This window comes from Patagioenas fasciata, chromosome 4 (genome assembly GCF_037038585.1).
Source record: "Patagioenas fasciata isolate bPatFas1 chromosome 4, bPatFas1.hap1, whole genome shotgun sequence".
NCBI classification, from domain to species: Eukaryota; Metazoa; Chordata; class Aves; order Columbiformes; family Columbidae; genus Patagioenas; species Patagioenas fasciata.
Genome location: NC_092523.1, coordinates 73778371 through 73806011, shown reverse-complemented (window position 1 = coordinate 73806011; position 27641 = coordinate 73778371). Strand labels below are relative to the sequence as shown.

General features: G+C 41.0%; 2 protein-coding genes across 4 annotated transcripts; one reads left to right on the top strand and one right to left on the bottom strand.

Annotated features, from left to right (window-relative positions):
- Positions 1-1264: 1264 nt before the first annotated feature.
- On the bottom strand, positions 1265-15184 carry CFI (complement factor I). Of its 2 annotated transcripts, none has more exons than XM_065836843.2 (12): positions 14954-15183; positions 13077-13395; positions 12093-12237; positions 10751-10929; positions 9891-10001; positions 8235-8351; positions 7029-7067; positions 6433-6536; positions 5695-5810; positions 4697-4965; positions 3527-3628; positions 1265-2670 (listed from the first exon to the last, which is right to left on the bottom strand). In XM_065836843.2, exons 1-12 carry the CDS (start codon positions 15011-15013, stop codon positions 2453-2455), a joined length of 1779 nt encoding a protein of 592 aa, XP_065692915.2. In that variant the 5' UTR covers positions 15014-15183; the 3' UTR covers positions 1265-2452. The 2 variants fall into 2 exon arrangements, with proteins under 2 accessions (XP_065692915.2, XP_071664302.1); XM_071808201.1 differs by having other exon boundaries at positions 2534-2670; positions 3527-3578; positions 14954-15184.
- Positions 15185-15458: 274 nt separating this feature from the next.
- On the top strand, positions 15459-24642 carry GAR1 (GAR1 ribonucleoprotein). Of its 2 annotated transcripts, none has more exons than XM_071808200.1 (7): positions 15459-15726; positions 18834-19027; positions 19108-19262; positions 20194-20253; positions 20664-20799; positions 21741-21857; positions 22178-24642. In XM_071808200.1, exons 2-7 carry the CDS (start codon positions 18847-18849, stop codon positions 22189-22191), a joined length of 663 nt encoding a protein of 220 aa, XP_071664301.1. In that variant the 5' UTR covers positions 15459-15726; positions 18834-18846; the 3' UTR covers positions 22192-24642. The 2 variants fall into 2 exon arrangements, with proteins under 2 accessions (XP_071664301.1, XP_065693853.2); XM_065837781.2 differs by lacking the exon at positions 15459-15726 and adding an exon at positions 16880-16953.
- Positions 24643-27641: the final 2999 nt, after the last annotated feature.

Below are 27641 nucleotides of genomic sequence, written 5' to 3'. Positions count from 1 at the left end.
GCGGAGCAGAAAGATACATAGTAAATATTCTGTTTGTTTTGTTTTGTTGATGGTTTGGTTTTGGTTTTGTTTTTAGCCTCTGCATTTAATGTTGTTCGTAGTTAACTGAAGAAATAGGTGGAAAAAGTTCTTTACAGAAATTAATGAAACCAAACAAAAGAGGGAGCTCTTCCTACACCTGTCTAGCTTTTCCCTATGATTACTTTGGAAAGAGTCTGATTCAGCAAAATAATTCCTGTGCAGGCATATACTTAAATGCTTTGGTAAATAATAAGCTTAGCTGGGGGAGAGGTTAAGAGAAGCAATTCATAGCCTTACTTTAGTGACTGGTGTTGGACGGTGTCTTTACACGACAAATTCGTGTTGATGTGGGCTTTTTACAAGACTAGAAGATAAGAAAAGTCAGTGAAAATGTAGAAATGTTGTCTGAGGGAGACCGTGGTGAATTATGGACAAAAAACACCACTGCAACAACTGTGTTGTGTGAACATGTGCCATTTATTCAACAGAATAATTAGTTGAGAAGAATAAAGTAGAATGGAAATTAAAAATGTTTGTAAATTAGAATACAGTGAAGTATGTTCTAAAACTATTGAGCAGTTTGATAGAACTGAGATGGTCCTGAACCTGTTTCACAGTTTTGTGTCGAGGGTACTCATCCACAAACCAAATTCTAGTGCTTTTTAAAAAATTGTGCATGCTTTCTGTGCATAACTCGTGCCAAATGTGAGACTGTTGTGTACAGACTGATGTTTTCTTACAGCAAAGCACCGTTACTGCTGTCAGAAAGGTACTTTGGCCTGTGCTTCCTGATTCTCATGGGGGCAGAACTTCCTCACAAGGACAGGAGAAAACAGAAGGATTTTCTGCTTAATCATTCCCCTTTTGTTGATGGCCCCTTGTCTTTGTCCAGTTCTGGGTCAGGTGAGGCAGTAGCAGAACTCCCTGACTGCACACGGCAGGATCCAGGTCCTGGATGTTTGTTCTTGGTGTTATTGCTTCATGCTTCTGTATATTGGTTGAGGGAAGTTGTGCTAATTTGAGAATCTGGTGGGGGGCGTTATGACTGTGAGTATTAATTTTTAACTTTAGATTTGTAACTTGGTTTTGTAGAGTTAAGTCTTTATGTATAAAATATTGACTTTTTATATATTTCTATTGTTGTATAAATTCTGTGTATATAAATACACACATGCAGTAAAGCCCTACTTGATGTTAACCATTTGTTGGATACCAGAACTACATATATACAGGAACAGGGAACTTAAGATAGTAAAGATACTTTTTATTTAAGCTGTAGATTCAAGTTTTTAAATTCCTTTGTTGTTTGTGACCAGCTGCAGTTAAAGCAATAAAACTTGGAGCTACAAAAATTGTCCCAAGCTACATGATCAGATGAGTTGTATTAACTGGATAAAAACTGCCTGAGTTCGTAGCTGAAAAAAACTACCACGAAACAAAGTCATCATTTGGGTAATTGTTGCATTACAACAAATCTCATGATCACAGTCAATCTATCAATTAATAGATGGTCTGAAGTCTTTCACAATAAGCCTAAAGAACCAACTGCCAAGCAAAGCAGCATCCTGTGGGTTTGTAGTGACCTGGACTTTGGGATGATGGCAGTTCTTTGAAGTGTTAAAGTTCTCTGGTTGCTGTTGTTTGTGTGAAATTCACATATTGCCAGTGCAGCAATTTTTCAGCATGGTTGTCCGTTTTAAATAAATAAACATCCACAATTGAAATGCAATGTGAAATGTGGGGAAAAAACCCTCCAAAGTAACAAGAAAAAGCTATTTTCATTTCCCAGCTTTTATTAGAGACTTTTGCTGTGGACTCTTGTGACTGTAAAAGTCTCTAGCCACAAAGATGATGAAGGGAGTGGAGCATCCCCTGTATGAGGAAAGGCTGAGGAAGCTGGGGCTCTTTAGTTTGGAGGAGACTGAGGGGTGACCTCATTAATGTTTATAAATATGTAAAGGGTGAGTGTCATGAGGATGGAGCCAGGCTCTTCTCGGTGACAAACAATGATAGGACAAGGGGCAGTGGGTACAAACTGGAATACAGGAGGTTCCACTTATTATGAGAAGAAACAACTTCTCAGTGAGGGTGACAGAGCCTGGCCCAGGCTGCCCAGGGGCGGTGTGGAGTCTCCTTCTCTGCAGACATTCAAACCCGCCTGGACACCTTCCTGTGGAACCTCAGCTGGGTGCTCCTGCTCTGGCAGGGGGATTGGATTGGATGAGCTTATGTGGTCCCTTCCAATCCCTGACATTCTGTGATTCTTCCTACAGGCTTCTGAAAAATCGTGGTATTCATACAATGTTAAGGATTTTCAAAATATATTCTTTAAAGATTTGTACCAACAGTTGCTGAGTTACACAGCTGCTGCTTGTAAAAAAGGACTAGTGTTCATTTTTGCATGGGTGATAAGTATTTAATTTTCCAAGCTTCAGATATTATACCGTGAAATGAGACTCCTTGTCACGTGGTGGCTAATCCAGTCATAGTAGCTGGCGACTTTTGTGTAGACGCCGGGGTGACCAGCCTCCCCACAGTTCTCACCCCAGCTCACGATACCCCAGACATACGCCACATTGTCTGCATCAAAACAGACCAAGGGTCCTCCTGAATCCCCTTTGCAGCTGTCGACAGAGCCGTCGTAAGTACCTGGAGGAAATAAAAAGCAAAAATAAGTTCATGTAAAAGCTAACACACGGAAGAGAGCTCAGGAGTGTTTTCTGGTCCATGTTGCTTCCTGACACATATCTGCCAGTGAAGAAGGTTCCTAACCTCTTTGGTCTATTATTTCTCATTTATTTTTAAGTGTGGGGCCTCTCTATACGTTTGTGGCTGGCCTAAATTCTCGTCGTTAGTTTTGATGTCAGTGGTGTGAGTCTTGTTTTACTCTATGCAATAGAGAAGAATTCAGCCATATTGCCTATTATATCATTAGAATTAGCCCATGAAATGTGTACAAAAGCAGGAGGAAAAAGGTAAAAACATCAGTGGGCTGATTCTTATGGAAAGAAAGCTGTTGGAAGATGTGTGTGTCTGCCTTTGGTGTCCTCTCTACCTGAGAATGCATTGACCAGTTTCATCTCATCTCTGAGATGAAATTATTTCTCTACGTGAAATTTCTCTAGGCAGCAGGATGTCTAATGTACTCTAAACCCAGCATTTGTGTAAATATGTTGCTGAATCAGAATAAAATGTAGTAAAGGTAGAGAGTTCAGTGGGCTGCAAAGTGCTTGTGTATTTAGTAAACAAATCAATTTGTATGCCAACATTTGCCCACATAATTGTAGAAACATGCCATTCTGTCATCTTAACACTCTTTGTAAACAGATATATAATGGTGGCTGCATCCCAGGCTCCAGTGGCTAGTAGCATTTTGCTAATGGTGATACTGTGGCAGTTGGTTTATTGTCTTTCCCAAATCTTGAAGATTCCCAGATGCTATGTCTGACCTTATAAACAGTGGGTTTGGTGATATAGAAGTTATAGTAAGAAAATTGATGCTTGCCTGCACATGCCATTTGTTCAAAAAATCGTCCCGGATACAATTCCGAACAATTCTGAAATAAATTAACATTGCCCCACTTGAGGATATATTGTTTGGTATAACCTAGAAAAAAAAAAAGAACAAACCTTGTGAAATTAAAAATGGTAAGTACATATTAGACACTTGAAAGTTATATATTTGCTTGTCTACAGAGCATAATCTTCAGTATTATAAACCAGATACCTTAAACTGCCACTAAGCTACCCCAAATTAATAGCAGTACATTGGCCATATGTTTCAAAATAAAAGCAGAGGGGTTTAATTGCAGTGTTAAATACAGTACTTTCATTTTATGACATTTTCACCCTTTCTCTTTCCTTGTCTCCCTCATTTTTTCCTGTGGTTTCCATATCAAGGTTACCAGACAGCAGAAAACTGGTATATTGTTTTCCATGAGATGGAGATGTGGCTCTGATCATCCTTGTTACCTTTTTTCCAATTCTGCTCTATCTTTTGGGGATGAAGGGACCAGATATTGAAGATACAGGTGAACCATGTTTTCGCAAGGTTAAGGAGATCCTCTTTTTGTTCTCTGTCCGTTTGCTAATTTGCTTTGTGGGCTGTTACAGAGCACGAACAGAAGCCTCACAGTCAGTATGCAGGAGCGCCAACACCAGGCTGTGATCACTCTGATACAAAACAAATGCTTCCCAGATCTTTGAAAGCTTGATTACATTGGGCCTATCTGTCCCTGCACAGCCTTCTCTGGGCTACACTCCAGCATGGCTGAGACAAGATGTGCCCAGTTCTGTAGCTTTTGGCTGCAGCTCAGACCCTCTTGGGCAGGGGACAGAGGACAGGCTGTGGGACGCTGTGAGCTACTGACCGCCACTTGTTAAATATCGTCACCGGGTCTTAGATTGGCAAAAGGAACATTTCTTAGGGTGGTTTTCAAGCAGGGGTGTCCTCCAGATCAATTTCCCAAGTGGCTGAAACAGCAGAGGCAGCTGTACTGAAAAGAGACCCCACAGTGACAGCCAAATGCCAAAGCACAACGTTCTTTGTACTCAGCCTCTCCTGAGTGCTTTGTGCACAACTGCTCTTCAGCCTTGTCAAAATGAAAGCTGATCACAATTAGAAAACACTGTGATGCAAATAATACATTCTTGTAGTGAGCACTAAAGCAAGTACCTTTCTCTAGTCCCCATCCGGAAACCTTGCATGTGTCCCCAGTCCTGAACATGTACTGTGACCAGGGGACACAGGCAGGGGTGCTCTGTGCCAGGGAACATTCTCGTTTCCCGCTCAGCTCCAGCAGAGCAATGTCATTTTCGTAACTTGACGCGTTATACTTTTCATGGATGATCAGCTGTTTCAGTGTGTACGTGTGTGTCCCCATGTCGTACCCCATTGTATCCAACAGTCCAACCCAGACACGGTACAGATGAATTCTGTTTGCTCTGGAAAAAAACCAAAACAAAACAGTGAAATGCAGTATGTTTCAGTACTTAACAGAAGCACTGTGCGTTTCAACTTGCTGTAAACTTTTGCAATGCATCAGAGTTTCTCTAGAATAAAAATTCATACTATGTACCTACAGTTTCTTTCTGCACTTGACGTCCAGGTTTTTCTGAAATGTGGCAAACACAAGGCAGATGGCGCTTACTGCTGACTACTGCAACTAATACAGACAATATTCAAGGCCAGGCTCTGTGTTCAGTGCTGTGACAAAGAGAAGGCAGGCGTGGATGCTGCTCTGATTGCAAGTGAAGGAAGAGTGGGCAGATGTGGGTGGGACACTGGGACTGGCAAATCTTCCCTGTTTGCTCTTGCTTGTTCTGGGGAACATTTCACCCCAGGGACATGCTTGAGAAGAGATTCTGGACTTCCCCAAGGCACAGATAGGGAAAAGAGGTGGTTGTGGTGAACCTTTCCTGCCTGCCTACTGTCTGACTGAAGAATGCTGGGTCTCTTCAAGCTCATCATTGCTTTCTCATCTTTCTGGTCACTGCCAAAATATCCTGCTGTCTCTGAATCTTCCTTGTCATTAATGTGAGTTGGTGCTTTAAATTGTTATATTCAATAGGCAAACAGGAATTAACAAACAGGTAGCTGAGAAGGGCGATAATATCCAAATCAATCTTTCTGCCTTGCAAGAAGAAAATAATTCCGCAGTTTGTTGTTTTTACCTGACGCAGTGTGCAGCGGTCAGAACCCAGCAGCCACCAATGTAAACCCCTCCACAGTACAGTGTTGCGCCGTCACTGCCAGCTTCTGTAATCGCCACTTGCCAAGGGAATTCACCCTGTTCAAACAACAAACACCCAAATTATGTGAAATCATAATAATTGTACTATTTTTAGTGCATAAAGGGAAACACAGTTCTTGGTATCACTTCATCTTGACTGATTGTAAATAAGAAATCTGCTGTCCAGAAATAGTGAATTGGGCTCCACCTGATATGAAGGATGTATAATAAAAAATGCAGTAATTTTGTTCAATCTTCTGACTTTGTGTGATACCTCTTTCTTTCCAGCTGTCATGAAGCCCATTTTAGTCAGAGAAACAGATGTAGAACTTGACCTGGTGTGACTGAGTGTAGCATTTTTGACTGTATTCTGTTTCAAAGGCACAAATTTAAATTCCGTTTTGTCAGAATTGTTATTTCTAGCTATAGTATTAAGGATTTTTCTGAATAATTTTCAATGTGTGCTTGTACTGTAATACTCAATTTGCAATTCCATATTTTACTTTATAAATTGTGCTTCTCTTTACTTTTGAGAGTGCGATGCCATTACTGCTGCAAACCATGAAGTTAGTGTTGTAGCTGATGTTGTTATTTCTATACATTTTAACACAAGGACATAACGCCTGTTTAAATTGATGCCGAACGAACTCATATCTGGTAAGGTTTGGCGTTTTTTTACCTTTCTTGCAGTCTCTCCACCTACGATTCTTTTCCGTCGAGTTAATGTGTGATTTGTAAGACCACAGTGTAGTTGGGGAAGAAATGTCTTTATCCTTTTTCTTTCTTTAACAAAAAGGAAAAATGTGTCTCAGAATTCAGGTATCCATTCTCTCTATCTGGAGACAGGTTTAGCTTTATCTTGAGAATCTGGGTGCTGTGAATATGCCAGCAGCTGACGTAGCAGGAAAGAAAAGACCAAAAGTTTTGGCACCTGTTCTTGCTTTGAAAATTTTTTGTGTCTTAGCATTAGTTCTTTCCATTTGCCCCTGCTGCTTGCATTCAGGCAAATAATTTTAAAGCAGTTCCCCTAGATTTGCTGAGAGTTTGCCTCCACCAGTTGCCAATACATGCAGATATGGGTCCTCAGCCAGGACGAATTATTATGGCATTCTTGAGATTAGTGGAAAGTGAGACAAATAGTAAACCCCAGAGTGTGCATGACTAAATCACAAAGTCCAAATATCTGAGTGTTCTGGATCTGGCCAGCTGACTGGTAACTAGAAAGCTACTGATAAGAGGGTATGCTGTTGTTTTTGGAGGATTAGTTACACTTACCATTGTCCATACTGTGATTTTCAGCACCTTTGTATTTGCCTGTAGTAAAATAACAAATACTTAAATGTCGGCAAACATTTGATTTTGTTCTATTACTTGAATATATGTTTGTGTGACAAAATCGTGGTACGCATTTTAAATGCGTAGGGGCACACCATTTCAGATGGACAGCAATACTCCCAGGCTGGTGCCTGCTCGTTCCTTTCCTACTAGACACTCTTTGGCTGCCTCAGCCTACAAATGACCTACATCCAGCAGATACTTATGCATAACTACGTGACATCTACTCCGCTTCCCATGCCTAGAGAACCCTTTTGCAAAGAAACCCCGATAAATAACCCTTTTCTGGTGTTCTTGGTGGTGTTTTGTTTGTTTGTTTGTTTGTTTAATCTGTAAAGTGATATCCCATTCTTCCTGCTGCCTCATCGACCTTTTGGAGCTTTCTAAAGCCCAAAGGAGTATTAGGTAACAGGAGTATTTTTTTTCCCCTGATTTAGATGATGCTGTTATGTACTGTGTGGGTAAGGGAGGGTATTCAACATGAGAGGTAAATTAAATGCTCTCTAAATCTGGTTTGTCAGCTTTTATTCAAACAAAATGCCCATTGAATTCAGTTCCTAAATGGAGGTTGAGGACTGAGTCTGTTCTCATGTTACTGACAGTAATGTTTACCTTTAGAGTTCAGTTTACCTTTGGCAATTATCATTTACCAATAGCATTTACCCTTTGGCTTTAGACTTTGTCTCTTATCAGAGCATGAAAAAAACATTCTAATTTCAACCCAAAATCTTTTCACCAGTGAGGGGAACAGCACAGAAGAATTAGTATATTGACAAACTAGTTGAATTCCTCATTTGTGAGGAAAATACTCTTGCCCGCCCTGTCTACGCTTTCTTCACAAATTGGGGATACCAGTTTGATAGATGGCCACGTATGCAAAAGACATAATCTGCTTAAGCCTCCTAAAACATTATCTGATTCTTCCTTGCTTTAGTTTTCTTGCTATACTTTTCTAGAAGGAAAGGGAGGAAAGTTACGTAACTTTTTCTTCCTACCATGTATAACATAACATTGGGAAGACTAATTCTTGCATGAATTTGGGTTTTGCTAATCTGTTAAATAATTTCATGGTATGCATGATGTAGTCTCTAGTTATAATTGAGCAGAATGAAAGGAAAGAAACAAAAACATCTTTCAGAAGGAAACCTGCACAGAGAACTCGAGCTTCATCCTCTCCTGTGAGGCAGTCCATTTCTTTGTTGCAGACATTCTTATTTGGAATACAGATATTTGACCGACAGTGGAAACTGTTGTCTCTGCACTCTGTAACACAGGAGAATTACAAACGTAAATCACAGGATCATCTGATTCAGCAACCTCACATAGTTAGAGCGCTTTTTAAAACACAAACAATATAATATCCGTGCTATGGGGGACTTGGCTGTTCATGAACTGATCACGAAAGCGGGCTCTGCAAGTGTAAAACAATGAATACTTGGCTCTCCTAATTGTACATCCTTGGAGTTTCAAGGGTGTCTGTTACCAGTTCAGTGCTGTACTGGTAGACTTGGTATCACTCCTTACCAGTTTCATCCACAGCACCTGCCCATACTCAGCCTCAGCCAAAGGACCTCCCAGTTCTGCCAGCACTACTGATCTTCTCAAATGAGGAGTTTGTCATGCTTGGGTCAAATTTCCTCCCAAAATCAGAGTCCAGGCTGGCTTAATGATTGAATGATCTAAATGCAGGGTTAGGAATCAAGAATCCTATTTTGAAGACACTGGATTTAATAACTTATTTCTTCTAACATTCTTGATTATATGAAACATTATTGTAAACCTGAGAACCCCCTTCCTTTTAATTCCTGTGATCTCTTTGTATGTTATCAAAAGCAAAGCAGCACTCTAATTTATGGCGGGTTTTTTTGAGCTACTTTATGATCTTATATCAATCTACTATTTAAGGATATATGTCTTTAATAGAAAAGATAGTTCTCTGAAAGTATCCAGATATCCCAATATGATCCAAAGAACACTGAGCTCAGTTGAAATACTTCTTTTGATTCCAGGAAGCGTTTTTTTCAGGCCATACAGCTGAAACAGCCCTGGTTCAGTCAAGTGGAATCTGAAGAAATGACCTCCAAATATATGAAGCCACAGGCATTTATTATCCTTTTTATAAAATGCCTGGTACTGTGTTTCCCTGACTATCAAATTAAATTTCCTGACAGTTGTAAAACTACAAAATCAAGGTTATTTAGAGGTAGTGATGGGATTTGTAACCCACATTACAGTTTGGCACCTGAAACCCAACTTGTGAGAGCGTTCTCCTGCATTCAGGTCAGGCTAGATCCATTCCTTGTTTATAATCAAACTTATTGTACCTGGTATTGCAGGTGCAGAAAGAATGAACAAGCAATGTGACAGGAACTGGTCACAGATATTCTATGCATAGTCTTGCGTTAGTAACAAATTATAGAGAGATCTTACTTTGATTTAAAGAGAGTTAATTGGAAAAATAGTGTCTTGTTTAACTACTATTGATTTTTCCCAAGTGAAAATACATTTTCATTCTAACAGAGCTCGTTTTCTTTGTATCAATGCTTTACAGCCTCTTAAATAATCTCATTGTATCTCCTCATCCTCTGAGGAAGTCCAGATGCTCAGAGATCACTTGCCTGCTTGAAAGAATTATGTTATGCTTATTTTTTTGTACTTGTATACACATAAACTATGGTTTGATTGTTTTAATGTAGTGACTGACTGGAAAAGCTACTTTAGTTGTTTCATCACTGTAAATATTCTTTGGAGGTGGTTTTCTGCCGAAATTATTTTGAAACAGCGGAGAAAGGAAATTATTACCTCTACAGCATAGTTCATCACTCAGGTCTCCACAGTCATTGATCCCATCGCAGGTTTTAGTCAGAGAAATGCACTTCTTGTTGACGCAATGAAACTCGCCAGCGGAACAAGCTTTGCAGCACAACAAAAATGAAGTTAGCGTGGGAATGTCTATAGGCTCACAATTGTCCACGGAAATATTCTGCTTGCGCTTTTTGTTCTATCAGCAGTTTGGCCTATCGACAGTAGGCGTGCTGGGGCCCGGTAATATGAATAGGAATCTTTTTTCATTGTTTTAGTTGCCTTCTCATCAAGCTTTCAATGTGACCACTTGTTTTCCTCCTCCAATTTGCTGTAGCCTGACAAAAGGCAACTTCATTTCTTTTAGACAAGGACTAAGCCAGAAATGATGGGTTCAAACCCACTGTAAATGATTCAGGTGATTAAGGCGATGGATGCTTCCCCCCCTAGAAGGAAGTTGTCCTGGATCTATGAACTTCTGTGGCATAAGAAAAACCTGAGACAATTCAGAGCTCTCCTAACCAGCAGCAGCTGATGCTTATCAGTGCCAAAGAAGACCCACTATATAGAAGAGAAAGCTGCTGGAAGTCAAAACAAGGACTTGATTCCCCTTGTACCAGTGAGAAACTGGGGAGTCCCGAAACACCCCAGAAGCCACAAGCAGTTCTGCTGTAGCCGTGCTTGTCTGGCTACAGTGCTGCTGGTGTCCTGATTGATCTCCTTCGGAGACAAAGCTGGCAGTAGGAGGTTGTTTTCAGTGCAGGTTTGCTGTAGCTGAGAGTTCAAGAAACTAGGTCCTAATTATTTAAACTTAAAATGTAAAAACCCCAGATACATATAAAACTAAAAGACCTACTAACCTCTGAGATTTTCATGGCACTGGAGACTAACAAATCCCTCATTACTATCTCTCGATTTCACCTTTATGTGACATTCAGCAAGACTTGTCTCTAGGCCCCTGCAAGTTATTTGCAGACAGCGCAACGAATTTAAGGCAGAGTCTGTGATGCTGGAATTGGCTTGGTAATGTTCAGCACCTCTGTGAAGATATAATAATAACAACAAATTATATAATTTCACAATGGATTGTGCGCTGCTTTTATTGTTTAGAATTCACATGGTTTTCCTCAGTGTTAAATTTTGGTCATAAAAGTAAAACAGTGTGCAAATTTTTGCAATTGCTGCATAGAACTGTCCCTAGATCCATATGTAGCTCTATGACAGTCACTGTGTATCGTGATGGATAGAAAAGTCTCCTTATGCAGCAAAACTTGTAAGGTCAGATCTCTATCTCTGTGTGGACACAGGTGAGCCGTAATTTGGAAACCATCCTGCATAGGGTCACGTATCTTTGGTGTCATCAAAACTAAGGCATATTGAGGAAGCTCAGGCCACTGCAAGGATGAGATTAGTAAATTTTATCTCCCTTGGTTTTAGCTGATCAGTATCCTCCTAACACCATATGCGTCTCCTACCTCAAAGAAATATGGATTGAGTAATAAGTAACAAGAGAGGCTTAATGTGGGACTCCAGGCTGAATGCTCAGTCCCAGGACAAACCCTTCTCTGCTATTCTAAAGAGATATTGATCAGGACTAGGAAATATTTGCTTCTCACCTAGAGGGGACAATTTAGAGCACTGCAGTAGTGCTTATGTGTAACATTGTTATGTACAGGATATAGAGTTGAGTCTTTTTGAGGAGCTGGATGTGCAACTCAGGTTATTGGTGCAGTCGCAGAAAAAAGAACAGGCTCTGTGTGGCTTCAGCCATCCCTGGGGCCAAAGCAAGGAATGGCAGCGGGGCAAGAGGTGAGGAAACAAACATGGTCTGGTTCTTGGTGCAAGCAGCAGCTGACATGAGAAACTTTTCTCTGCATACAGCTTATTGCTCAGAGCTACTGGGGATGGGCCTTCTATGCACTTTCCTTTACACTGACCTGAGAGAAAACCTCTGCAGTGGTCTTCAGCTTTATTTTAAAAGTAAAACAGTTATGGTTTGCATAGTTGTAATCTGTAACAGAACACAGAAATCTATGTGTTGGCTTTCACTCTCAGGTGTCAATTTAAGAAACTTTATCAGAATATTGTAGCCAATACATTGTTCATGAGGCTTCTGTCTTAACTGTTGGCTGGCTGTGACTGACACTTCGCTACTTTACCAGATCTCTTGCAGTTATCTTGAGACAAATTCCCCAAACTTACGATTCAAAGCCAAGGTGCCTGCAGGCCACGTTTGCTTCATTCATAGTCCACTCACTACCACATACAAACATGGCATTCTTTCGATTCACAGGTTTTACTCGAAGCAAATGTGAATCTCCATGGTCCACAGAGATTGCAAATGTTTCTATAAAAAAAGAAATTTAAAAAATCCTCAAATAGAATTGTATTATAAAGATGTATTTAGTGGAAGGACAGCACTGAAACAAATCAGAGGTAAATTTGTATTGACAGCCAAAGTTCATCTGGGACAAACAGTATATTTGGAGTCAGAAGCAACAGGTATTATTCCTGATTTTTCTGAAGATTGTCTCTGTGGCTTTGAGCCTGACAATTTTTAAAAAGACATCATTTTCAGGACAAACGAGGGTAATGGTTCCTACCATGTAAGAGTATCTGAAGGTGTAACAAGGAAAGGTTAGACCTTAGTGTAATGACTTTCATTAGAAGACTTTGATAGCAATTGAACACTTCAGGTGAGGTGGCTAGATCCTGCTTCTCCTGCCTGTTAGCAAAACTTCAGCTGTTTACGGGGAAGGGAAGGTCCTCAGCCTCACTTAGAGAGGTGAAGCCGTATAGAGAAGGTGCCAGGAACTCAGGGAGCCTCTCCCATCCTTTTCAGTGGAATAGGTACAACTGAATTGCGCTGCCCTGATGGGCTGAGCTGCTGCTTCTATGGGGAAAGGAAGGGCGGGAAGCGGATAGTGCTGGGACAGAGACTGGGCAGGAGAGCCCTAGGACCAACTTGCTGCACTGGCTGGATCAGTGGAGGTGGGGCTGGAGGGTACCCTGGGCCTGTCAATCACTTTATTTTTATGAAAATCAACAGATACTGTCCATTTTCAATGACTGCTCATTTTCTGTTTCATGTTCTCATTAGCGCAAGGAAATGAACAGACTTTCTGAGCTGTAAATTTTAAGTGTCTCCTTGGCCACAAATGAGTGACTGATGCATTTTGGACGCACCTTTAGATGCACATTTTCCCTTGTGCAGAAACTTTGCTTCTGGACGTTGGCACTCATAGCTCTTCAGTTGACAGTAGGTATGGAAGTACTTCCCATTGGCAGAGCAAACTGAAGAGCCATTCTTCGGGCACTGGTAGGGGAGCTTACAAAGGCATTTTCCCTCCACACATCGTTCCCATGGGTGACAAAAAACTTTCTCGCAGGACTTGTGTGTGTATTGGTTGCTTAAGCATTCTTCTATGAGGTACGGGTCTTGCTCAGCCGGCTGGGTGGGCTCAACCTGCTGAAACTGGTTTTCTTCGGCATTAGATGCTGCATTCTGCAAGGCACAACATTTTAAGAAAAGGGAGTAAGACTAGGAATTGCACCAAGAGTTCTGCAGATGCCTTTACTAACCTCAACAAAGTGTTTGTTCATAAACCTTTTTCCTGTCCTATGAACGCAAAAGTGCTAAATATTTATAGTGTTAATTCCCTTGTCTTTGGCCATCTCATCTTTCTCAGGTTGGGTCATTTACCTGTGATCTTCACTCTTACTGGTCTTCCACAAACTTTACACTCTTTACTCTTCAAACATCAGCTGAAGTGCACAGCATATCATAAACATATTTTAACCCCATGGTTTATAACACACCACAGCAATAGGGTTGTAAGCAAATCAAAACATAAGGGGACTCAAACACCAACAAAATAAGAGAAGTAGCAACTTGATTTTTTCTGAGACTTTTTTTGGTTGGCTTTGTGTTTAAATATCACCTGTAAATATTTATGAACTACTTAGAAGCAAATAAAGAAATCTAAAATTACTGTGTGACTGCTGAAGTAACAAGTATAAGTATCTTGAAGAAATGTGAAAATTAAGTTCAATTCCTTATCATCTCTTTTCCTGTATCTTGCAGAACAGTGGATTTGCAATGTGGTTGCTGGTCATCCCTGGGTGGCCAGCACAGACCCTTCATCCGCCTGCCTCTTGGTGAGCGACTCTGCACCTACATTTGTTCAGCTCTCTGGTGGCTTTGTTGCTGCTTTTGCTCACTGAGATCTATGGGTAGGGAGAATGTTGAAACATTAAAAATATACATGGATGGACTTTGCGTAAAAATAGGAGAGAAAAGTTAGTTAGTCCTCAAATGTGAATTACCAGCTTTGACTGTGTCTGCTGAATCAATAGAGCTGAAGTTTAAAGTTCTTGTGAAGAAATCCTGGCCATAGTAAAGTCAGTGAGGATGTTTTGAGGTGGAATTTAATCCAACAAAACCCCTTTTAACGGTTGTGAAATCTTACTAATTTCTTCCTGCTGTTCTCAGGTCAGTAGAATCCAAACTGTGAGCCAGATCCGGCTTGGCAGAACTCCCATATTGCACTTCTGAATAGGAACAAAAGGTGTTGATTTTTATCTCAGGGTTTCTCCAGAAGACTTGGGGCATTCTGAATGCTCAGCCCTGATGGGCTTTCTGGGACACTTCTGTCAGAAGAGATTCTGCAACAAACCTTCAGGCAGTACGATATACCACATTGCCAAGTTAGAAGACTGTAATCTCATTTCTCAAAAAAGGGGGGCAAGGAAAATTGCAGTACTTTTCTGTGGTCAGCCATGCTTGCAAATTAGGGTTAGGATAGGATCACGATCAAAGTATTTTCCATAAGTCTGTTAGCATAAACGCCAGAGAGAATCAAGACATGAAAAACAAATGGACAAGCTTTAAACATTCAAGCTGGGCTAAAACAAGTGCATGAAACACAAATACTACAAAAGGAAAGTTAAAAAAAAAATCAACTGGTTTTGCTTCTATAACAATAAACTGCTTTTTAACTGTGTTTTTTTTTTTTTTAAAAAAACCCATATCTTGCTGCTGCCACAATAAAATAAATTCTTACCTCTGATCCACAAAACCAAAAGAGAGACAAGAAAACCAAGAAAACTGGGACCACGGTCATGATGAAATTTTATCTGCCTTCGTAGACAAATTCCTCTGGTTGGGATTCTTTTGGATGTCAGTTGTTAGATTTGTGTTTAATTTTTAACCCTTAGTAAAATATTTTAAAGAGCGTTTAGAAATAAAGGACAGGAGCCTCAACTATTACCCGGTAAATCTGATCTCTCTAAAAGGATCCTACCTCAATTTAACTGTAAGTGCCAGGCGAGATAACGAAAGTAAAGCCCTTAAAGTAAATGATTAAAAGGAAGCACTTATTAAGGACACACATTTCCTTTCTTTGCCAGAGGAGGTTGGTTGAATCACCATGCAGGTTCTCCTGATCGCAGGCATTCATCTTTGCAAGATTGTTGTTGTCACAGAGGTACCTCAAAGTCAGTTTTAGGCGGACAACAAGTTCCAAAACAGACTTTATTCTGGCCGGGAAAGTGCAGCCAATAAATCAACCAGAAACAGGGTTTATACAGTTAGTTAGCACTCCGACAACATAAAATACATGTTTGGATATCAGTTGAGGAGATTGCTGGGGTACAGCAAAATAATAATGAAGATCCACAGCATGCATGCACACGCTCACAAGAAACAAACCAGAGCCCTCTGATTCCAGGGTACCCACAAGAAATCATCACTCGCCTGGGTTAGGCAAGGACTCCTTCGAGGAGATACCCAGTAAGTTACCACTCGCCCGAACGAGGTGAGGCGCTCTCAATCCCGGTAAGTCTCCGTAGACGGCGTCCCAGTCTAAGGAGAGGGCTCCTGTTCCCAGACCCACTACTCCGAGAAGACCACTCCACAGGGATCCCTGTTTTATAGCCAGGTCAGATCTGGCTGAGGGCATTACAACATGGTCCAGAAGCTTTGCCGCTACTCTGGGCACCTCCTCTGCTGATGACCCTGTCAACTGACTCAGGATGCCATTAAGGTGCTAAACGAACCATTAACTGTCCTATTGAAGGCTCCAGATCTCAGGGGGAATGTGCAACTGCCACAGTTGTAAAAGATAAACCTGACTTTGTGTAAGAGATATGTATCATAGCATCATTTTGGGTGGAAGAGACCGTCAGGTTCAGAGTCGAACCATAATCTAACCTAACTCTAGCACTAAACCATGTCCCTAAGAACCTCGTCTAAATGCCTTTTAAACCCCTCCAGGGATGGTGACTCCACCACTGCCCTGGGCAGCCTGTTCCAATGCCTGACAACCCTTCCCGTGAATAATTTTTCATAACATCCAATCTAAACCTCCCCTGGTGGAACTTGAGGCCATTTCCTCTTGTCCCATCACTTGCTACCTGGGAGAAGAGCCCAACCCCCTCCATGCTCCAAGCTCCTTTCAGGCAGTTGCAGACAGCGATCAGGTCTCCCCTCAGCTCCTGTTCTCAGGCTGAACAGCCCCAGCTCCCTCAGCCGCTCCTCATCACACTTGTGCTCCAGCCCCTCACCAGCTGTCACCCCCTCTGTGCTCTCTCCAGCACCTCAGTGTCCTTCTTCTGATGTCTTTATACAGAAACCTTCCTAGCCATGCAATAAGGACCATTCTCACCGGATTACAAGCTCGTGTTACATTATTTGTATAGAGTATTTGACAAACACGCGGACTTGTGACAGCCGGTTTCCAGGGGCACTTTAATCACAGCCGGCAGACCACCGCACCGGGGTACGGCATGGGGCCGGTGGCTCAGGCGCAGGAAGCGGTGCCGAGAGCCGCAGCTCCCTGCGGGTGTACGCGGGGATCCGTCGCTGTAAGCGGCGCGGCGCGGCCCGGCCGAGCCAGGCACCTTTCCCGGCGGCCGCCGCTCGCTCGGGTCGCCGGTATCCGGCGCCTCCCGAGAGGATGAACCGCGTCGCGCTGCTTTTGCGACGGTGCTGATTCATTTACGGCAGGCAGCCCCGTTTCCGGCAGCGGGGGCGGTTCCCAGCGGCGGCGGCGCGCACGTGGAGGTACGGGCCGCGCGGGGGGGCGCGGGACGGGGCCGTTAGCGGCCGTTGGGCCGTTCCGCAGTTCCACAGGGCCGGGCGGGGCTCCGGGGGCGCCCGTCGCGGGGATCCGCGCACCAGGCCTGCGGGTGGCGCCCCGTGGGCACCGGGAGGTGCGTGGGGAGGTGCTGTGGGTTTGCACGGGCTGCTGTGGGGCTGGAGAGGGTCGTGTTCGGCCCTCGTGAGTGGGAAACACGCTGCCCCTGTGAAGCGGAGAAATAAACTGCAGAGTCAATTATACTGTTAAGCGACATTTATTTTATTTCCCCTCAGTTCCAGAAGGACAGGGAACTGCTGGAGAGAGTCCAGCGCAGGGCAACAAAGATGCTGAAGGGAGTGGAGCATCTCCTGTGTGAGGAAAGGCTGAGGGAGCTGGGGCTCTAGTTTGGAGAAGAGGAGACTGAGGGGTGACCTTATTAATGTTTATAAATATATAAAGGGTGAGTGTCGGGAGGATGGAGCCAGGCTCTTCTCGGTGACAACCAACGATAGGACAAGGGGTAATGGCTCAAACTGGCACACAAGAGATTCCACTTAAATTTGAGAAGAAACTTCTTCTCAGTGAGGGTGACAGAGCCTGGCTCAGGCTGCCCAGGGAGGTTGTGGAGTCTCCACTGCAGACATTCAAACCTGCCTGGACACCTTCCTGTGTAACCTCATCTGGGTGTTCCTGCTCCGGTGGAGAGATTGGACTGGATGAGCTTTTGAGGTCCCTTCCAATCCCTGACATTCTGTGATTCTGTGATTATCAGTGCTGGGGAACACTGGGGTTCATCCTCCATAAATGCTCCAGCGACTGGGTGCCCTTGCATTGTGTATGTTTACATAATTATTATGTATGCATTACAGTTTTCGAAAATTTTGACATATAACATCTATACTAAGAAATAATTGATGATATTAGTTATAATTGTTTAGTTTCTTACTTACAGTACATCTATGTAGGGAACAGTTATTTGGCAAATATAATAGGCTCAGGCAGTAAGGCAATTTTTTTAATAAAGATATTGCAATACCTGGTGTTCTACCTAAAGGTAGGCACACATAATAGGGCAAAAAGCCCCAGCTTATATCCTCCCAAAATCCCAGCTGCAATTTCCCTCCCCTGTTCCCCATTGTTTGATACTTCAGGGTTTACAGACTACCCCGACACCTACCTCAGTTTATATACAATACCCTTTCCTTTATCAATCTATTTAAGATATGAATTGCTGGTACTTTGGCTACCCTTCTCCCTAAATTAACTTGTGAATACAGGTATCCGTATATATTCTGGGAAGAGACCGTGTTTTACATTAAGGATTCATAGTCCAATGTCTCTCGGTCCTTCCCCACTGCTGGGGTCAGGTGCCAGGTCCTCAGTTACGTAAAAACAACAGTTCTTCATTAAATGTTCCTTACATGTATTAATTATTGGTTAAATATAAACTAAGCACTCTACTTCTAAACAATGTATCGCTTAATCTTCTGTCTGCCTCTAGTCATGCAGAAGGATCTAAAACTTGAAAAGTATCCCCTCACTTTTGCAGGTGGTCAGAAAGCATTTATCATGTCAATTGGTTAATGATGGGTATGTCTTTTATAACTTAATCACAATATACATCAATTTAGCAGCTTCTCTTCACCCACTAGTTGCTTTTTACAGGTGATTGTTGCGGTGGATGACATTTTAGGTGTAAACTTAATTTTTCATGTGCCTGTGTGTGTTTTTTTTTTTAATGAGGACTGGAATGGTTAAGTAATAATTTCACAAACAAGTCTGTTGGGAGACTGTAATTCTTACACCAAGTCAAACGTGAAATAACTTTTACTTCTTAAACAGCTGATTTTTGTCCACAATTTAGGAGGCAGTAGAGAATGTCTTTTCGTGGACGAGGAGGTGGAGGAGGAAGAGGAGGTGGCTTCAATCGTGGAGGAGGTGGTGGTGAAAGAGGTGGCTTTAATCGAGGTGGACGAGGAGGTGGCTTTGGACGGGGAGGTGGACGAGGAGGTTTCAACAGAGGCGGATATGACCAGGGGCCTCCAGAAAGAGTAGTTTGTAAGTTACCTGAAGATATTACATTTACTTAATTCAAAATGACTTCTTCAGATCTTTAGCTTGTTTGCTCTTTATTTCAGTATTGGGAGAGTTCATGCATCCATGTGAAGATGACATTGTTTGTAAATGTAAAACAGAAGAAAACAAGGTGCCTTATTTCAACGCCCCAGTGTATTTGGATAATAAGGAACAAATTGGCAAAGTGGATGAAATCTTCGGACAGCTGAGAGACTTTGTATCCTTCAAAAAATGTGTGACGTACAATACTCATTTTTTAAAGGCTCGTGGATTACTGAACTTCTCTAGGATATTAAGATAGTTGAAGGCTTGACTACCAGTTAGATGTGAACAGTCACAAGTTTAGCTGCAACTGTTGGTGTCAGTAGGTGTCTCACTCACGTTAAGTGTCTATCTTAAAGTACTTTATGCCAGGCAGAGTTTTCCAGTCAGTACCACTACTGGCAGATGTCTTTTGGATCCATGGTGGTTCAAGACATTACTTTTTCTAGCTACTTGACCAAATTTTCGGCTGTAGGTTACTCACCTATAACAGTTATTACCTATAACAGCTAATTACATAATAATAAAGGTGAGTTTCTGCTAGGATGTCCTATTGCTCGTTGTCCGGCTTATTACTTACAATGCTTATAAAAGCGTGTGAGTGCTAGGATGTTCTCTTGCAAAGCGAACTTGTTGAGACAGAGGCACTGAGTCCATTCTGTTGTAGCTGCCAGACTGACAGAATCCGTGACAAAAGTGAAACAAGGGGGTGAGTAACCCTGTAACGTGGCATCTAAGTTGTTCCACATGTGCCTTGATGTCACTCTGGGGCTAAAGGCGTAGTCACTTGCTGTACAAATTTGTTTCTTTACAATTATGTTTTCATGTACTCTTTCCACTGGTATGTGCTTAATTTGCCGTAACACATGGACAGAAGAATCATTTTGCCACAAAATACCTTATTTGTAACTATGAAAAAACCCGGAGAAAAAGTGAAAATAGTTTCTCTTGATATTTTAAGTGTAATTTTTCATTTGCAGTGATGATGCTTAGCGTCATTTATAAAACGCTAATTTAGAAAATGTCTGAATGTGTGCTTCATATGATAATTGAAGTAATTATCTCTAATGTTTTATTCCTGATATGTTCCTTAGAGAAACTAACAGTATTTTTCAGTGAAACTTTCCGAGAACATGAAAGCCTCTTCATTTAAAAAACTGCAAAAGGTTAGCAAATCTCAATAACAGTACTGCATATCATCAGTTAGATAAATCTACTCTATGTTATCAGATAATAAAAGCTTTATTAAGTTTTTATTAAGTTTAAAAGCTAGTTGTCCTTTGTAAACATAAGTATTCATTTACTTTTCCTTTTCACTTTTGTATCTGCCACATTCTTCCTTTTCCTCACTCTGCGAAAAAGATGTAACAAACGAAACTCATGCAAATGTCATCTGTATTTTAATAACTTTATAACATTGTGATTTATTTCTTGTGTGCTTTCTTTATTTGACTATTTGCAGAGGATGATTTGATATAAAGGGCTAAGACCAGATTATGGATATTTTTAAAGGGAGATTTTCATGTACTCTGTAGCCTTGGCATTTTCAAAGCTTAATGGAACTCTCTTCCTGCAGTTTTATATTGATCCAGCAAAGCTGCTGCCCCTTCAGAGATTTTTGCCAAGGCCTCCTGGAGAAAAAGGTGCTCCCAGAGGAGGTGGTAGAGGAGGACGTGGTGGTGGACGTGGAGGAGGAAGAGGCGGTGGTAGAGGTAAGATCCCAAGAATGAAAGCTGCAGGATGTTGGGTTTTCTTGGTGTGGGGTGGGTTGTTTGTGGTGTTTGGTTGGTTTTGGTTTTTGGCAGGGGGTGGAGGGAAGGTTTGTGGGTTTGTTTGTTCTGTTTCGATAAAGCTCCAGTTGAATACTTGAATATCAACAGTTGTATTGACAAGAAAAATGTTATACATATTTCTGTTAGATGGTTCAATGGAAGAGACAGTGATATCTTTTCAATGGCGAGACTTGGACTTCTGTAGCTAGCTAAATAATAGCTTCAAAGCATAGAGAGGAGAGTATGCTGATTTATAACCAAGACAGAATGTGTGACTACTAAGCAAACTTGTGGTAAAAGCTTAACACACACTCAGAACACTCAGTGAAAGCTGTATTTTTAGTATGTTGTAAAAATCTAGTTTGCACAAAATACTTGAAATGCAGTGTTTGAGAGAAAGGGTGAATGACCTGGTCTATCTCATCCTTCTTTGCTTTTTGAACATCACCTGCGATGTACTCCTCAACTAAAGCTGCAGTTCAATTTTTCTTATATCACAGTTCTTGCCTCTTCTCCCTACCCCTGCCCCACCCCACCCCTTTGTGTGCAGTGAGGCACAAGTGTTTCGAAGTTTTTTGTTTTCTTTGTTTCAGCATTCTTTTGAGTTATGACTAATTAGTAATTGCAATTACGTTTTTGGTCTCATGACAAAAAGTTATCGTGGAGTTTTATTAGCGTATTTTGGACGTTGTATATCAAACAATACCTGAAATGCTGCAAAGTTTCCCTAGAAGAGACAAGGTCCTAGTTTGAACAAGCAGCTGTCCAGCAATTGACAGTTTCTGTTTTTTTTGTTGTTCTTTTCATTTCAGAAGTAAATAAGTTTTTATGCATAACAAAGACTTTATATACTCAAAGTGTAATTTCTTTCCTATGTTCAGGAGGGTTTGGAGGAGGAAGAGGTGGAGGAAGAGGAGGAGGATTCAGAGGTGGAAGAGGTGGTGGAGGAGGAGGAGGAGGGTTCAGAGGAGGAAGAGGTGGTGGAGGAGGCTTTCGGGGTGAGTTTTTACGTTTCAGTAATAAGAAAGGCTCCCAGAATGTTGTGTGTTTTAATATTTTATGGGTGTTTATAGTTTTATGTAAAAAGTTTCTGTGCACCATAGTGACTAGCTTAAACCAAAGCACAGTATTCTGCATATTTTGATGCTTGTGTAAGACCATGCTAGTTTTTTGCATCCAGAAAGGGCGGGTGAGAACAGATAATGATGATAAATTATTTTATTCTATCAGCTCATTTACTGTTATTTATATAATGTATTTGCTTTAAATGAATCTAATATGTGGATTTTTGGTGTATTTTTCTTTCCTCTTAAAATAGGGAAAGGATATTAAAAATGGAACAAGTATCTTCCCGCTGTCTTACTGCATCATCTGCAGAAATGAAGAACAAGGAAAAATTTCTTGTAAAGGACTTTTAAAAAGTTCTTTTTATAAAGAAGTTGAAACTGTAAAATGAGAGTTACTATTACACTTAATGACCTTTGTTCAACACATGAGGAGAGTGTGGCCCCAGACGAAGAACTGAAGACTGCTCAGAATATACTTGAACTTTTTGAACCAAGCCAGGATTCAATGTTATTCTTAAACTGTTTGTTTCTGAGAAGCAACATAGTCAATGCTTGACTTCATGCTGGAGTTTGGAGTAAACAATCAGTTGAAATGTGTTTTTAAAAAACCCTACGGGTTCACAGCATGCACATTTGTCAGTATGAACCTGTTACCTATGTGTGACTGATCCCTACTTATCTTCTTTTTATGTTGAATCTTCTGGCTTTCTCTAAAATGGATGTACCATTTAAACAACCTTTGTCAATGCTTTTTATGAACTAAACTTCAAAATTTTGTGTTGGTAGAATTTTTTTATACGTAACAAGGTATAAAGGCAAAGGAAGATAGCGAAGGATATTCTGTGGGTTTTTATGTATAAATCTCAATGAAAGCCAAAGGCATTAAGACAAGTTCTTCTTAGAAGCTGCTATCTGATGAATAAGACAAGGCTAATACTATTCTTAAGTCACCTGTTTGCTTGCACAGGACTAAGATTAGATAGCCCATCATAGGGCTCCTCTGCACACAGTGCTTTCAGTTAAGTATTGCTTAAAAAAGGCATGAAAAAGTTTGCATTAGTCTTTGATCTCTTTAATTGGGTGAATTAGGAGGATTGCTGAAAAGCTAGTAAATGTCTGTTCTGAAAGATGGAAGAGAACAGGGTGCCTCTCTACTCTTTCGCTGTGGAAATGGAATAAGAATAGAAAAGTAGAATCTCCCTAGATTTCATCCAGAGCCAGAAGTCCACTCACAGACTCTCATACCAAGCGCTTTTGAAAAGGGGTTTGTAGAATGATCTTCACGAACGTATCTTGTTCAGTGTGAAAAGAAGTACTTTTCAGGATTAATCATACTGTTACACTTTTGAATTGATGAATGCAGTAACAGGCAGATATATTAGCCTTCTGCTTAACAAAAAGAAACAGGTAATTTGTCAGTGCCAGGATTCGACAGTTACTGGTTACTTTAACAAAAATTGAAACAAGGTGAGAAAACATGTTCAAGAATTCAGTGAAGTCTGACCAGATGCTGCATAGGATAATAAATTAAAAGTGTTTGTCAGCTTAAAAATACCGAAACAAACAACAACAAAAACCCAAACAAACAAAAATCCACAACAAAACAAAACTGAAAAACAACCACAACAAAACATGGGAATTTCTGCTATGTTTGCTTTTGTGACAAGAAACCGAGTCTACAGTTCAACCACAGCACAATCAGTAACTGAGGGATGCTGGTTATTTTCCTGGTATTGCTACAGAGTGAATTTAACCAGATCAGTTAAATCCAGACCTGAAGATGTTTAGACTTTTGTTGCTGTTTATTGCTGAGTCTAAGTGACTTAGGCCTCAAATTTGAGGCATTGTAGAATTGCCCTTTTCTAGGGAGAATCCTATGCAAGTTGTTACATCTCTCGTATACCATGTTGTAATTGAACTCTACTAACCCACAATGAAGCTGGCATTGTTATTACTTTCGTCATATTTGTAATTGCATCTTTCACTGGTGTTTCAGTAGCTAATTGTAGGTAGGGCTCTTCCTTATTCTTCTGGCTTTGGAATACTAACATGATAGAATCTTCACTCTTACATGCAAATTCATGCTCTACTTTGCTGTTCTGATTCTATACTTTAGGGACATAATTTTTCCCATGGTATCAGAAGACTGTACTGCCATCACCTTTAAATTGCATGATGTGACAGCTGATACTTCAATTGTGTGAAGCACCACCTTGCAGCCTAGGACAAGAAGCATATGCTTTGGATCTCACAGCAGATGGAGCAGTGAGTCAGCCTGAAGCTGTTACAAGGCCAAAGCAAAGAATACATTTGTGTGTAGAGGAGTTAAAGAACAATATCTATTGAAGTTCTGGAGGAAACTGTCTCTTGCTTATAGGGAACTGGATTGCAGTCCCAGCTGAGAAGTGCATGAGGAGCATTATGGCATGCCCTATGCATACAAACAATATTGGATGGGATTAATACAAATATCCAGAGAAAATTTATAATCTTAGAACTTTGTGGAGGTGGTAGGACATTTAGATGCTGATGGAATAATGTCCTTCATGACTGTGAAATGAGTTACCATATGTGGAAGCAGTGTCTGGAAATGTCTGCAATGTGGTGATGCCTTTTTAAATTATTTTTTGTTGTCCTTTCCCCATTAAAACAATATGTTTTGCCTACAGTGTAGTGCTGTAACGAGCTAAAATACAGGTTCCCTAATTTTATACAACGCCTTCCTCTCTGTCTTGAACTTTTGATTCAAATCCTGTCTGTGATTCTATCACTCTACTGATCCTAATTAAGTGAAGTGTCTGAGTTTTATATAGGTGCTTACAGATATCCTGGGCTTTTTCTACAGAGAATAGGAAAGGTGGGCTCACCAGCACTCTGACAGAAAAAGGTATGTTTGCAGACATGGGAAGTTTCAGGCAGCTCTGGTGTCTGGAGAAAAGAAAGTCAGAATGCAGTCTGAAGCGAGGGGTGGGGGGAAGGTGTTAGTGGCAGCGTAGGCTCTCAGCAATTTGGCATTCACTGGATTCCTCCTCACTGGCAGCCTTTGGGGTTAATGTCTGGGCCACCTAAAGAACTTCCCACCTGTCACCCACTCTAGCAGCACAAAAGGGCATCTTGTGCAATATTCCTCTCAAGTCAGGAAGGCTTCAGTGCACCCTGCAGTGCTTGGCTTCTCACCCAGGACGTGACAGCAGTTGTGTCATCCACCGGTCTCCTCAGTGTCTGCAGGTGCTCACTGTTGGCAGAAGCAGAACACTCATGGACCAAGTCCTGTTTTCAAAAAGTGGTCGCAAGTGAACATATTGGCTGCTGCAATATTTGACCTGGACGCAGGGTCTGACTTTCAGCTGATTTTGGCAGCTGGTAAATCACTAGGATCAGATTGCTTAAAGGTGTTTAGAAGACCTTGAGCCATCAGTCCTTGCCACATTAAAATTCTGGCTCTATATTTTTTCTATTGGGATCTAAGTCCTTGCTAAAAAGAAGGTAATACGTGGGTGAGTATTTAAAGCTGAAGTTGTTATCCTTTGAGAATGACTTCATTCCCCTTGCATTTGTTCTTGGAGGGATGTTTTTTCTCCTTGTGTTTTCTGTAGTTGCTGGATTAGGATGGTTCAATACAGATGATCTATATCATAGATCTGTTATGTTACTTTGACAGAGAAATTTGATGAAGTGCAGAAAATAATTGGGATAATTTATTGTGTCTGCAGCACTGTCTGTTGTAAAAGAAGGGATTCTCCCTAGCACTGACATGAGGTTATGGACGTTTGCCTGAGGCAACGCTGCCTGATCACATGCATAGTGGTGCAAAGTTATTTGCACTTGTGCGAAGCACTTTCTTGGCAAGAAAATTTGTTGTTTTCTTTAAAAAAAAGTATAGCTACTGCTATAGCTTTGTGGAGTCACATTTTTAGGGTGTTTTCTTCAGTGAATTGAAAACGTTTTCAGAGTCAAACTTTTCTAGTCAACACTTTAAATCTAGTAAAAGTCTCTGTGAGGGAAGAAAAAAGTAATTAATGAATTTGTTTTCCATTGGGTTTGAGTCGTTTGCATATGTGAAGAGTCAAGGTAAATTCTGCCTTATAGAGCCCTCTAGTGGTGATGTGCTTAATAAACGGGGGGAGGAGCTTGTTTTTTTAGTGTGGTTACCACTGAAAATAGGAAAGATCTTTTGATATTGTGCCTTTCATTCATTCATTCATTCATTTGTTTGTTTGTAATGCAGATGGTTAGTTTCTCTCATCAGCTGTGGACTGAAATATACACATAACTGAAAGAAACTTGCTAAACCCCGTGAGGAGTTTTGTGTTGCTCCATCTATCTATCTATATATATAGATATAGATACACACACATAGATACCTACAAATTGAAAAATGGACTTAGATAGAAATTACATTTTATCGCTACTGATCTGGGACAAGCGGGAAGGAAAAGCATCACTTGAGGTCATGAAGTGCCCCTCTTACACCAGTAATACTGTCTGTTGTTGGAGGCTAAAAACAACCTGATGGTTTGGATTTTTTTTTCTTTTTCTTATGTCAGTATTAAAAAGCAATGTGGTAAGCCGTATTTTATCTGACTTAGGAACCATTTTTCCAACTTTCTTGATTATTTGTTTAATATTTAATTCCTTGCTTTATCTTTTTGGCTTTGTTTTATGACCAGCAGTGTTCCAAAAAAATAATGACAAGTAATGTCTGCCTTTAATTTTGATTTTTTTCTCTCAACTCCTGTTGCTGTAAAATTAGCCAAGTTTAAGAGAAGAGGAGACAGACAATGTGATGGTACATAGGATGAACTGCATATATTGAAAACCTGAGTTTTAATCAAGTACGTATAAAATCTGTATGGTCTCATTAACTGCTACTCTTAAGTCTGGAATCCTATCTGAATAAAAATAGTAGTGCTATGTTTTTCTGAGACATTCAGCATTGCAAGCTCTGACTTCTGTGGAAGCTGCCAGATTTGAGATGCTTTTGAAAATCTTGCCAAAGTTTCAGGGGAGGAAAGCAAAGATGTCAAATTATCACTATGCTTTTATCTTTCGAGGCAGGACTATGGGGCACGAGGGAAGTGGCTTCAGTGCCAAACAGATCATCTTTCCTTTCAGAACCTTCCCACTCTGTTCCTACCTAATCCTCTTCTAATAGGAAAAATACTATAATAGTACAAGTACTCTGAGAACTGTAAGAGTTGAGTGTAGATCTGTGGCATTAAGGAAAACATTTGCTGGTAGAACTGTGGTAGAACTGACTGTAGCAATAACAACTAAATGTGGCTGCACAAGCTTTATAAAAATCTTTTAAACTCAAGGGGTGAAAATGCAGGATGTCTCTTTTGGAAAGGTGAGGAGTGAGAGGGAATGCTGTATGTGTGTTTCATGGGTTAGAGAAGGGAGAGCTCTTCAAATATATGTCCTTTCTATGGGACAGCTGTGTTCCTCAATACTGCCCGAGTCACTACGCCCTTATTGCTGCTCAGGAGACAAAACTCAAGCCTGGGATACTGCTGGAGCTGCTTGTGAACCACAGACAACTGAAGAATCGCTGCTTGTTCATCCTTGTTGCTTTTATACCCAGTATGAGTACAAAACTGGAGGCAAAAACTGTGTGAAGGGGAACTGGTGGGAAATGCCGCCTTTGATTCCTTACACTGATACTGCGTATAAGGTCTTTGGGCAAGGGTTTATTGCAGCTAATATTTATGCAGG

Coding starts and splice junctions, on each gene's coding strand:
- CFI (XM_065836843.2), bottom strand. CDS start 15,013: ATGACCGTGGTCCCAGTTTTCTTGGTTTTCTTGTCTCTCTTTTGGTTT. Junction 12,238..13,076: donor GGGAAAATGTGCATCTAAAG/GTGCGTCCAAAA, acceptor CTTTTTTTATAG/AAACATTTGCAATCTCTGTG. Junction 10,930..12,092: donor AGGCACCTTGGCTTTGAATC/GTAAGTTTGGGG, acceptor ATATCTTCACAG/AGGTGCTGAACATTACCAAG.
- GAR1 (XM_071808200.1), top strand. CDS start 18,847: ATGTCTTTTCGTGGACGAGGAGGTGGAGGAGGAAGAGGAGGTGGCTTC. Junction 19,263..20,193: donor TCGGACAGCTGAGAGACTTT/GTATCCTTCAAA, acceptor AGAAACTAACAG/TATTTTTCAGTGAAACTTTC. Junction 20,254..20,663: donor CATTTAAAAAACTGCAAAAG/GTTAGCAAATCT, acceptor CTCTTCCTGCAG/TTTTATATTGATCCAGCAAA.